The sequence below is a fragment of the Sphaeramia orbicularis genome, chromosome 21 (genome assembly GCF_902148855.1).
Source record: "Sphaeramia orbicularis chromosome 21, fSphaOr1.1, whole genome shotgun sequence".
NCBI classification, from domain to species: domain Eukaryota; kingdom Metazoa; phylum Chordata; class Actinopteri; order Kurtiformes; family Apogonidae; genus Sphaeramia; species Sphaeramia orbicularis.
Window position 1 is genome coordinate 6,630,204 of NC_043977.1, and position 13,872 is coordinate 6,644,075.

At 37.7% G+C, this 13,872-nt stretch overlaps 1 protein-coding gene across 2 annotated transcripts in view; it reads left to right on the forward strand.

The window, feature by feature from the left end:
- Nucleotides 1–13,872, forward strand: part of LOC115412168 (neuropilin-2-like) — a 208,172-nt gene that overhangs the window by 95,382 nt on the left and 98,918 nt on the right. For both annotated transcript variants that reach the window (XM_030124508.1, XM_030124509.1), the window contains exon 7: nucleotides 9,287–9,442. In XM_030124508.1, the coding sequence (XP_029980368.1) occupies nucleotides 9,287–9,442 (156 nt within the window). The remainder of the gene's footprint in view (nucleotides 1–9,286; nucleotides 9,443–13,872) is intronic.

Consider the following 13,872-nt stretch of genomic DNA (forward strand, 5'->3'; position numbering starts at 1 on the left):
CTCCCTCCCTCCATGACTCTATTACAGTGTGGCAACTCTACTGTACAGTTTTGAAAACTGCACATTTCTTTCAGCTACAAACAATGCTTCATTTACGCATCGGTAAATGCCGGCAAAATCAAGGCATTATTTTATCTGTTTTAATGATAGACAAAAAAAAACGATAATGATATTCACCGATATTACATTTTTATGCCAATATCGGGCTGATAATATTGGTGGGCCGATATTATTGGACATCCCTAGTAATTTTATCAATATTATGTCTCAGTTTATCATTTATACATGTGCATTACAACTTATACATCATGGAGGATCTACAAATACACAAAATGTTTAATAACAGGCAGAATATTGGTAAAATTACACTTATTTCTCTGAAGACATTTCAGATTATTACATTTTTTTTAAAGGATAGTTTGTAAATGTAAACATCTTTCTGTAATTTTACTTTTTTACACCAAACGAAAGAGAACCATTTGGAGTTGACATTACTTCCAGGTTATTTTGACAGTATTTTACTTCCTATTGGCCTGTATGTGGAACCTGAACTAAAATGATCGTTAATATCTTCAGTGTAATTTTTGTATTTCGCAAATTCACCCCATGGACCGGATTGGACTCTTTATCGGGCCAGTTTTGGCCCACAGGCCCTATGTTTCACACCCCTGTTCTAGTCTGTCTCTACTTTTAATTCCATAAAATAAATACTAAATTACTGACTTTCATGCAGTAGTGTAAAAACCCTTAAAATTTTTACACAATCTCAAATTTCATCATGAAATATTTGCAGAAAATCCTTGTTTGTGTTTCTAAAGGTGGGACACAAATGCACATGATTCTGCTTTGTTTTGTTTATTGTTAATAAGAAAAAAATAATCAAAATTCTCGACAGTTTCAACATGTCTGGGATGTGTTTCATTATTTTGCTGAAACATCCCATTTTGACCTTGATGGAACTGAGCATGTGCAGAAGGGAAACTAGTTACACTTTGTATTATTTGCTTTTTTTAGTCTTTGCAAAGATTATTCCACAGGGAAATTATTGATACTGAAAGTTATTTGTAAACCATTTTATACAAGTGAACAGTGATAGTTATGATGATCATGCAGTTAATTAGCGGTTAATTGCATTCTGATAGTATTTGTGATTTAGTGTTGATGTAATTGTCTCCTTGGATCAGTTTATCCTCAGGTTTTGGATAAAATGTCCTAAAATTGAGTCTACGATGGGGCTGTTGTTACCGTATGACTGTATTTCCTGCTCTCTGTGGATACCTGAAAGATATTTGATCAAATTAATAACCTTTTAACGTCCACCAGGAGACGGTTTAAGGGTTAGAGTTACATCTGAGCCATCGCTGAACTGATGTAGTTAACTTTATGTATTAGTCACATCCTAACTCAGAAACTAGAGGATGCATGACGGCTTTATTCGTCTGCTGTTGGAGTCCAAACCGTCCATGAAAGGTGTGGATGTTAAACCAAAACTAACCAGGGATTAGTGCTGTGTTTTCCTATAAACATTATGTGGACAAAAGTATGTGGACGCGTTGAATTCAGGTGTTTCTTTTCTAACTAACAGTTGTAACAAATGTCATAATATAGTTTTATATTGAGATAAATATCATTGCATTGGTTAGTTTGGTTTAAATTGTTATCTTTGCTTCTAAAATAACTCAGAGATGGTTTTGACTGAATTTCGCTTAATTTTTAAAACTTTTTTTATACATGACTATGATTTTAAATGTTCTACCTCTATGTTTCTAAATTATTTTCCATGCTCTAACTTTAAATAATAATTTTGTACCCCAAATAACTATCTACTTTCTTCACATCTTATGGCAAACTTTAAGGAAATATTGATGTTTTTATATTAAATCCTCATGAACAGGACATCTTACAGCTGTAGACATGATGTGTCCCAATATTTTTGTCCATATAGTTTATAAACATCAATATTTCCTTAAACTTTAATGTGAGATGTGATGCAAGTAGATGGTTAGTTGGGGTAGAAATGAGAAAAATCCCATACAATTTTCAGGAAATATTGATGTTTCTGAACTATATGGACATAAATATTGGGACACATTATGTCTACAGCTGTAAGATGTCCTGTTCATGAGGATTAGAGATAAAAACATCAATATTTCCTTAAAGTTTAATGGGGTTTTTCTCATTTCTACCTCAACTAACCATCTACTTTCTTCACATCTCACATTAAACTTTAAGGAAATATTGATGTTTCTAAACTATATGGACATAAATATTGGGACACATCATGTCTACAGCTGTAAGATGTCCTGTTCATGAGGATTAGAGATATTAAATATTTCCTTAAAGCTTAATGGGGGAACAAGTAAAATCATAATCTAACTAATACTATGATATTCATCCCAATATAAAAAAAAAACTACATTATATTTGTCATTATCGTAATCGAAAAGAAACAGCTGAATCCGACGTGTCCACATACTTTAGTCCATATAGTGTCTGATCTGTCATTCCTGTCCAGACAGACCGTCATGTGTAAATGTGTATGGAGCGTGTTCCAGTCACACATATGTGCAGACAGTGGATAAATGTTCGCAGTGGTGCAGTCTGTCAGAGCTCCAGTGTGGCCCAACTCCAGGCCAGCGAACACAGGAAGGGACCCAAGCCAAGAGGCAGCGTGAGGCCGCGCTCCCATCACTCTTTCACTTCCTTCCTGTCTTACCTCCAGTGCAGCTGACAGATCACTCTGAGCCGCCGCCGTCCAAATCTGCTGACACACAACTATCTGCATCACATCCATCAATCCCTCCATGGCTTTTTTTTTTTCTCCATCAATTTGCATCTTTTCGGGGTAAAATCTAATCTCCTGGGCTGTGATGTGAAGTGTGTGTACCTGTTTGTTGAGTGTGTGTGTGTGTGTGTGTGTGTGTGTGTGTGTGTGTGTGTGTGTGTGTGTGTGTGTGTGTGTGTGTGTGTGTGTGTGTGTGTGTCGTCCTGCTTCTCTGTCCTCATCTCCATGTCTCTGCTGTTGTGGTCGGGTCAGTGCATTCCACAGAGGCTCTCAGCTGTCGCCCTGCGTTAACACCTAGCAGCGCCCAGGCCCGCTGCAGGAGTGTGCATGTGTACGTGTACGTGTGTGTGTGTATGTGTGTACATGTGTACGTGTGTGTGTGTGTGTGTATGTGTGTGTGTACATGTGTATGTGTGTGTGTGCAGCAGCTCATGTCTTGATGAGCAGCTGTCATTGCATCCCGTGGTCTCTTATAACCCAGTGTGTGCAAATGTGTTGGTTGAACTGGTTGTGTGTGTGTGTGTGTGTGTGTGTGTGTGTGTGTTTGTTTGTTGAAATGTGCAGCTCAGGCATGTGTGTGTGTGTGTGTGTGTGTGTCCATGTTGGTCAAGAGCCACGTGTGAGGTTTAAATCTCTCCTTAGGACACTGTCTGTTCTATTCTATTCTATTCTATTCTATTCTATTCTTCTTTTCTTTTCTACTCTATTCTTTTCTACTCAACTATCATTCTTTTCTTTTTCTGTTCTTAGTTTTCTTTTCTACTCTTTCCTTTTTCTACTCTATTCTACACTACTCTGTTACTCTTTAGCTTAGTTTTCTTTATTCTATTCTATTCTATTCTATTCTGGTGCAGATGGATGATGGGAGTTCTGGTTATTCTGTTATTCTAACAGCTCTGTGATTGATGAGAAACCAGCTCACTTAACTTCCCTCCCTCTCTCTCTCTTTCTCTCTCTCTCTCTCTCTCTCTCCCTCCCTCCCTTCTCTTTCTCTCTCTCTTCCTCTCTCTCTCTCCCCCGCTTCTCTCTCTCTCTCTCTCTCTCTCTCCATTCATTCTTCACCTCCTCTCTTTCTCTTTTCTCTCTCTCTCCCCCCCTTCTCTTCCTCTCTCTCTCTCTCTCCATTCAGCCTTCACCTCGTCTCTCTCCTCCTCCCTCTCTCTCTCTCCATTCATTCTTCACCCCCTGTTCATTCTTCACCTCCTCTATTTCTCTCTCTCTCTCTTTCTCCTCCTCTCTCTCTCTATCGTCCCCTCTCTCCTCCCTCCTCATCGGTTCTTCTCCTCGGTTCCGGACTATCGATTAGTTGTCTTGGTGGATGCGCTCTGGCCCTAAGCGTTCAGGTGTGTGTGTGTGTGTGTGTGTGTGTGTGTGTGTGTGTGTGTGTGTGTGTGTGTGTGTGTGTGTGTGTGTGTGTGTGTGTGTGAGAGAGAGGAGGAAGTAATCTAAAACACCTGTCTGTCTGACAGATAACAAATGCTGCGTTTTACCTCCCCTGGTGTTTTGTACTAAACCCCCGTGGGATGAACTGCACACACACACACATATACGTACATATACACATACGTACACACACACATGTACACACTGTCACAGCACACACACACACACATACAACAAGTTCTGATTAATCTACAGGTTCCAACAGCTCCATTGGAGGAGAATAAATGTTATAACCTCCACAAGAACCATTCGCATCTTTTGCTCTTGACTCGCCTGCTTTGTCTTTTATTCTATTTTATACAAACGCTTAGTTTAAAAACAAGAAACTGGCAAAAACAATCACCGTCCTCGAAATATAAGACATATTTACATGCAACAGATAATATGATAATACAGAAATATGATAATACATGCAGGATGGTGGTGGTGTTGTAGAAGGTTGGGCTGGTTATAAGTAGACTAGACTAGTCTGAATTAAAAATATGAATAAAATTGATAATTTTTAATCATATTCCTGTGTTATTTCATATAATAATCAGAATCAAAGTACTTTATTAATCCCAGAGGGAAATTATTGGGTGTTACAGTCGGATCATTCAAGTGGAATAAAAAGTAACAAAAAAGAAATGATCAATACAATAGAAAATGAAAAAATATATATACCAAATTTATATTAAGACATAAAATGAATTATGTCAACAGTTGTCATTTAATGCTCTCATGTTGTTTTAGCTCTAATCTGGTTACATCATGACTCCACTTACTGTTTTTGTGTTCGCTTCTCTGTTCAATCTTCTATAATACTCTGTGTCCATAAAACACATCCAGTTATCATTTTATCATTTCACATGTAATGATGAAGAGCAGAGGAAGACGACGAAGCTGGTAAATAAAGTTATAAGTCATAAACAACTCAGAAAAAGCAGTGTCAGATGATAGTGTTAGCGTAATAGCTAACTATCACTCCTTTCAACTGCATCTTTATAGACTCACCTGATATAGAATAAGGCTTTTATGAGATGTTTCATATTTTCACACTTCCTGTTTCATTTGTCACTAATATATCTGTGTCTGTCCAGTTCAGGTGAAGGTAAATAAAATAATGATTTATGAACATGAAGTAAAGTGAAACAGTATTAAAGACACTTAAAATCACAATCATCTGCAGGTAAAACACTGACAGTGGAAACTAATCATTGTATCTGCGTTAAATAAATGAATGTAGCTCCTTCTGAACCATAACTAGTGTCACACTTAACAACCGAATCATGATCGAATGTTGTAAAACGTACACAATTACAGTATTTTTCTCAAAATGGATCAGCATCAGTATTTATTATGATGCAGAATTCAATAAAGCTCCACCTGAGGGAATCTCCTGGTAACATCTGAAGCCTGAAGAAAGAAGGTTATTTAGATAAATTTTAGATTATTAACACGAAGAAGCATTTTAATCCCCTTAATGTAATCACAGTTATAACCTAAAACCCAAACCTTATCATATTTATCAACCTAAACCTCATTTTGAGATTATTTTATCACCCAAAGCCTTTTTTTTTAACCCTAACAAGTTGATTTTCGGTATAAATCTTAACCAGGACATTTTCATACAACACTCATTTTAGATATTTTAATGTTAATTAATGTCATATTTTATGTAATTATTATAAATTCCATTTTTATAGAGTTGGTGATCAAATGTCCTCAACCAGGAAATCCACTAATGCTCATATATTTCATTTTGGGATTTTAATTTACAAGAGGATATGTTGGATATGTAGTGTTGACGCTATAATGAGAAGACTTTTAACATTAAGTGCAGATCAAAAAAGTTTTATTGCATCAAACATTTAAAGGAAATCAGAACTCCATGTGGATTTCCTTCTGATTTGTGGTTTAGAGTTTTATAAATAAACCTGACTGGACGTAGTACTTGGTTTTGTTATGTAAATGATGCACTGGAGGGTGAAATTTTCTAAAATTCCTCTTGTATTTTTAATAGATTTGTTGTTCTGTGGGCACCGTGGAGCAAAACTAATGTAGATCTACTTTAGAGATGTTCAAATGAAGGAGTAAAACCAGCTCGACGCTCATGCCAAACACGTAGAGTAGCATCGAGAATCAGGACGAGGAGGTGATTATAGCTATTGTATGGGAGGAAATTAAAATGAGCCCCGGGTCATTACTATCGATCTGCTGGGAAGACGAGGAGGAGGAGGAGAAAGGAGGGCAGCAAAGGTGAGCGATGGTTAGTGATAAATGTAGAAGTTGAGTTTAAGGGTAAGATCAGAATTCGAATTAGATCCAGATCAAAGGGAATTAATCGAATGTTATGTTGTTATTTTCAGGTCGGTTTGTTTTTCTTTGTTCGGAGTTATTTTATAGAAGGAATGAAACCCACAGAGGATTTTCTAAAAGCAGAAAGTCACGTATATGCAGTGAATTGGCAGTTTTAATCAAAGCACAAGGATGTTATGAAGTATTGTAAAGTGTAATACCACTGACAACCACTAGGGGCTGTTTTAAAAAGCCTTGGCTCTAATAGATTTACTCTGACTTTCTATGTAAATCTGATGAATTACTAATTATTTTCCTGGAGGTATTCTTGTTGAATTTGTTTTATTTGGACCCCCTAAAAAGATCTCAGACCGACAAGCAGCTTCGTCAGACATCATTTTGCTTAACTTTATAAAAATACATTTATATATAGAAATCTAAATATATGTAAAAGACATTTTTACAGCTTGAAAATACAGCAGTGGAATAATCTTTTTGTTCACCCCATGCATTAGGGATGAATTACATTAAGAATCACCCTTAAGTCAAACCCACATGCTCCCTTCTGTATGTTTTTACTTACATTATGAAGGATTAAGAAACCACACAGTTACATTATTTGTATAAGATGGAAACAAAAGACTAGAAATTTGTCAAAAACAGCACATTTCCTGAATAGAACACATACCGTCTCTGATTTTGTGCTTGTTTTGTCTGAATTTTGATGAAGAAAATGAGTGCAGTCTGAGATTTTCCCCGACAAAATGAAAATAACGACGCTTATTTGTGGTTTTAAAGTCTTCAAAAGAACAAAACACTGAAATATTTTGGGGGGTTTTGATAGTGTGAAAACAAATATAAACAAAAGAGAAAAAAATGTTCATGATAATCATTGTCACTGACTGAAAGTACAGAGGTGGATGAAAGGTTTTGTTCACTCCATGCATTTGGGATACATTACATCAACAATCACTGTTAAGACATTAAACACATTCTGCAACCCACATGTTTTTTCTGCACACGCTCAGTTCCATTGAAGTCAAAACTGGATGTTTCAGCAAAATAATGAAACTGATCCAAGACATGTTGAAACTGACAAGAATTTTAGTTATTTTTTCTCATTAACAATAAACAAAAGAAAAGTATTTGTTTGTGTCTGTCTGATGCAGCCACACCTTTTGAAACAAAAACGATTTTATTTTAAAGGTGTCTGAATACTTTTTCCACCACTGTAGAGCCGTAGCTTTCATGTTTTGCATGATCTGACCTTGGGGTGAAGCTGCTTGGACAACCACTAATCAAACGTTCGACAACTGTGTTGAATATTTTCGTCTCATGAATAATCTTTCTCAGCGTAGAATGATGGATTCATATTGGTTGGAAATGGCCTTAAGACGCTTTGATGATTTATGGACAGCAGCGATTACCTCGGATTGAAACACGACACGTTGAACCTTTCAAGAGTTTCGTTTTTCTTTTTTTTTTCTTATTAACAAACAAACAAACAACAGTTGTATTTGTTTGTGTCTGTCTGATGCAGCCACACCTTTTGAAATGCAAAGAAGATTTTTTCGCAAATATATCATGATAGTATTTGAGATTGCGTAAAATTCTACGGGTGTCCAAAACCTTTTCTCCGCTACTGTAGTTGTGTTGACGAAGTTCCACTAACAAGTAACAGTAAAATGACTTTGTTACACAAATGCTTGATGAAATTTACCGTTTTACTGAGTCACTGTGATAGCGTTTAGCATTAGCTCACCTTTAACGCTCCCCGGCTACCATAGTCCCCTCCTTTTTTGTCCAAATATGGTCACTTCCGGCTCCAAAAAGCCAACATAGCACCAGTCAAACAACTGGTTTCCAAACAGCAGTTGAGAAACTAATGGGTTACATCACTACCGCATCTCTACCACTATTTACATGACATGTTGAAACTTTCAAGAGTTTAGTTTGGTTATTTTTTCTTATTAACAATAAACAAAAAATAATAATAAAAGTTTGTTTGCGTCTGTCTGATGCAGCCACACCTTCAGAAACACTAAAAAGATTCTTCTGCAAATATTTCATTATAATCATTCAAATGCTTGATGAAATTTACCGTTTTAGAGTCACTGGGATAGCGTTTAGCATTAGCTCACCTTTTACACCCCCAGGCTACCATAGTCCACCACCCCCTTGTCCAAATATGGTCACTTCCAGCTCCAAAAAGCCGAAATAGCAAAAGTCAGACTACTGGTTTCCAAACAGCAGTTGAGAAACTAATGGGTTACATCACGGTTCGACCACTAATTCTATGACGTTTTGATGTTTTGTTTTTTTATCATTAACAATAAACAAACAAACAAAGAAATTCATTTGCATTTGTTTGTGTCTGTCTGATGTAGCCACACCTTTTGAAATGCAAGAAAGATTTTGCCGCAAATATTTCATGATAATATTTGAGATTGTGTAAAATTCTAAGGGTGTCCAAACTAACAAGTAACAGTAAAATGACTTTGTTACGCAAATGCCTGATGAAATTTAGCATTAGCTGACCTTTAACACCCCCAGGCTACTATTGTTCCCTCCCTTTTGTCCAAATATGGTCAATTCTATCTCTAAAAAGCCAACATAGCACCAGTCAAACTACTGCGTTCCAAACAGCAGTTCAGAATCCAATGGTTACATCGCGGTTCTTCCACCAATTCCACGCCATCTGCTTTAACTTGATGAATGTTGGAGTCAAATGGTGCAAAATGAACTCTGGTATTAACTCGCAGCCTCGTCCCTTCCCGACAGGTGGACCTCCATGTTTTAAAAGTCATCACCGGCATCGCCACACAAGGCGCCATCTCCAAGGAAACGCAGAAGTCGTACTACGTCACCACCTTTAAGCTGGAGGTCAGCACCAACGGGGAGGACTGGATGGTCTACAGACACGGCAAGAACCACAAGGTAGGATCAGGTGTCAGCGCTAATTCAGTTTATCCACATGCACACGGGCTCAGTCCAAGTAAAGCAGGGGTGTCAAACATGGGCCAAAACTGACCCGCCAAAGGTTCCGATCCAATAACGTGTGTAGCACACATGTACAAATTATAAATTGAGGCATAATTTTGTTAAAATTGCGCTTTACTTTTTTCAAGTTATCCACATCTTTTTTTTATGAAAGGGTAGTTTGTAAATGTAAATATTTTCATAATTTAATGGGGGGTTTTTTTGCACTAAAACAGAGAAAAATGATTTTTTTCATTATTTATTAGGGATGAACAATAATTATTTTTATTTTTATTTTTTTTTTTTACAACCGATACAACTTACCCGATAACATACCCATAACCGATAACTTCCTGCTTCTCATAACTGATACCGATACCGAACAACAATAGTTCCCATTCTTCAAATTCTTTTATTATTTCCAGTCAGTGGTAAAACTCAGTTAATAGTCAGATAAAGGCTTCTACAGAACCTAAAGTGTATGTCTGCTTCAAATGGACAATAGTCCAAGGGTTTTCAGTTCCTTATCATTTATGTCCACAGACAGAATTTGGTGATGGACCGCTGTTTTCACACTTTAAGCTCTGTTCAGCTTTTTCTCTATAATGTGTCCCTATGGAGAGGAAAAGGTTTAACGTGGACAACATCCATTAAACTGGGGTTGTGATTTTTGCAGAGGTGAAAGGGGGCGTGGCTACATATGTCCGCATGAACTTTGGTGATGATTGATCACTGTTGTGGGGCATTAAGCTACGTTAAGCATTTCGAATGTCCCTCTTCTTCTGCTGCTGTCGGACCAAAACAGACGAAACAACTGACAGCTGTAGCGGAGAGTAAAGAACTAAAAACCTTTTGACTTACACGCCTCTTCTTCTTCTTTTTCCTCTTCTTCCTCTTCTTGGTTTTAATGGCGGTTGCAACAATGTGCACTGTGTACTGGTGAAATGCGCAAAATCTAAGCAATTTGGATTTATTATTATGGGCTCTGTTTATCGGTGAAAACTTTAATTATCGGAATTATCAAATTGACGTCATTTTTTTCCAATATCAGACCAATAATCATCAGTGCCGATAGTTATTGTGCATCCCTATTATTTCTATGTTATTACGTTATTATTTTTCTGAGACCGTGAATGAACTAAACTGAATGCGAAACCCCTGATGTAAAGTATTCGACACACACATGCCTCGACGTGCCCACACATAGACCAGCAGAAATGTGAGCTGGAATATATGCAGCTAGAGTCGACCGCAAGCCCAAAATTTAACTGGTGTCTGCAATTACAGCCGTTTTGAGCGCCGTTCAGTTGGCTTCACTTAAGGGTTTATGACCGAGCCAGAATCCACATATAAAAGCTTTAAGTGATGCCTGACATCATTGGACGCAGCTACACTTACACTGCACCGCCAGTTTGTCTTTTTTTTTTTTTTTTTGCATGTCATCTGGTTTGTGTTACGGGACAGACAGAGTTCGGGCTGTTGTCAATGTGCTCGGACAGGTTTTTAAGCTGTCATCAGTGAATGTGCCGCCTCGGAGCGTGTTTCAACCATGTAGAAATGAAACAGACGTTACGAGGGGTCTTGAAAACGGTCGCAAGTGCAATTAGAGCCGAGGAGGGTTCTAGGATCGGAGGCTGGTTTTCCCATCACCGCCGTTCTCCCTCCATCATCGGTGGCGAATGTCGGTCCTGCTCCGTGTCTGGCTCTTAGCCGTAAATCCTCATTTCCTCCTGAGCAGTAATAGAGTAGACGTGCACACATTCACAGGCTCGTTCAGCTCATACAAATGCACTTTTTGCTCTTGAGAGGAGAGGAAGGAGATCCAGTCGAACCATCTGGGCTTCCTCCGGGGACTGCGGATCCCATCAGGCTTAAAGCTGTAGCTAACTCCCAGGAAAGTGATTGATGGATAAAACACGGAGGAAAAAAATGCAGGAAATGAAAAACGCAGTAAGGAATACAATAAAAAGAACAGCTGATGGATGATAGAAGGTGACGTGGAAGGTGAGTCTGAGCCTAGTTGAAAGGCTGAAGTTGAAATATTGAAGAAAAAATGAATACCTTCACATGTGCATCCATGTTTATTCTGCAGGGATTTAATTAGGGATGGGAATGGACAAGAATTTTGGGATTCCAGTTCCATTATCGATATCGCTTATCAATTTGATTCTCTTTCGATTCTCATTGGATTAGGGAGTAAAGGGGCGGGCCCAGCGGTACCGGATGGATAGTCTTACTACATTTGTGTTTGTCCTTTCACAAATATTTATGGTAAAAAGATGAATGAAACCTCATTTTGCTGGGAATAATGAGCATTTTTAGATGGGTGATTAAAAAAATAATAATGTTTTACCCCGGAAAAAAAAAAAAAAAAAAGGTAACAGATGGACAGAAAATTAACATCTGTTTTTGACCACTTTATAAAGTCTGCCTTAAAGTGGGGTTCCAATTTTCATAAAACTGTCAGATCTTCACTGTTGCTCCTCTAGGGGGTTTATTTTGCAATAAACACTTTGGATTTTTTTCAGTATGTAAAGGCATAAAATAAAAAGAGTTTTGCAAAGTGTTTTGGTATGGGATGGATAAGGTAGAATCGCAAGTTTCAATTGTTTATTCATATTTATTAGTGTATACATTACATATAAAATATTTACAAAGTCAAATGCCTTAATAAACTTAATTTAATACATTTTAAAATATATTTACCTCGAACTAGCAATTTATTTTCTGTTCATTTAATGTATGCCATGTAAATGTACAAAGGAATAAGTCGCTTTTCCATTGGACGTATGCGCAAAACTTTACCGATATTTACTAAATGTGGAAAAAACAGAAATGTGTAATGTCAGTTTTTTTCCATTAAATCACAAATGCAATGATTTTTTAATTTATTATTGTGAGATGACACGAGAAGTCATTCCCTAAACATGGTGATAAATGTAAATATGGTGTTGATTTACAGATATATTCATTATTATTATATATTACCCCTCTATCTTGTACTAAATTAAAAAATTATTGGGTTTCCTGGTGTGTCCACACATACCACGCCATGTTTCTTTTAAAACTCTTCTTCTTCGCTTGTTGTAACGTCCGTCAGTGTCTGTTTTTTTTTTTTTTTTATTCATGTGTCTCTAGTTGCAGAAAAAGCTCTTTCCATTGCAGTTTTGCATGATATACAATTTGCACTACGCCTGAAAAACCACCTCTTGCCAGCGAAAAAACGTTTAATCAAAAAACGAGTTTTGGCGAAAATGTCATTTTTCCATTAGGTAAATTTTTATGCACTAGTTATATTCATGCAATTTGAGAAGCGATTGTAGTTTGTATGAATGTTTGCAGTTTAGTTTATTTCAGACACAAACATAATACAAAACAGGAAAAAAACAAAACAAAAAACAGAATAATAGAGAAAGGAACAACTGTTGTGCCTGAAAGGGAGTTTGAAGAAGCCACTGCTTATCCAGTCCCACCCCCCCCCCCCAAGATTCCAGTCCTCACACTGTTAGTGCCTAACCACACATTATACAACAGAAGATCATGATTATCCATAAACACACCCCTACAAACTTGTACACCCATATACATACAGCCACATACACATATACATACACACCAGTGTACAGCAACATCTGTACACCAACCCACGCCTGCACACCCATGTATACACACACACACACACACACACACACACACACACACTGTACAATAGAACAACCTGACAATCCAAATGATGATCACACCCTTCCTTCAGCCAGATATTGTGACAAAACCATTTCTTTGTACATTTTTTTCTGAATTTTTGAATGAAATAAATCTTTGTAGAAAAGTCTGACGTCCTTTTTTTCTTGGGAATTCTGTTATCTATCTGCCAAGCTAGTCACTACACACACACACACGCACACACACGCACGCACACACACACACACACACACACACACACACACACACACACACACACACACACACGCACGCACACGCACACACACACACGCACACACACGCACACACACACACACACGCACACGCACGCACACACACGCACACACACACACGCACACGCACGCACACACACACACACACACACACACACACAAGCAGAATACTAGCCTAAATTATTAATTCCATTACAGAGATAATATTGAAAAACTGTAAAAGCCCATTCTACAGAAACAGATTAACAGTAGTGTTTTGGGCTTGGTTGTTGGTGTCATCACCCATAATCCCCCTTGATTCCCCCTGCGACCCTGGAAAGCTGCTTCAGAGCCCGACGCCTGGGGAGTCATAGCGGTCTGTGCGTGCGTTGGCATATGAATGCGTGTGTATATTTAAGGAGGGGAGGGGCTTTAGCAGCCTCCAGAGGAATAGCCCCGCCCGGTTCCAAACCC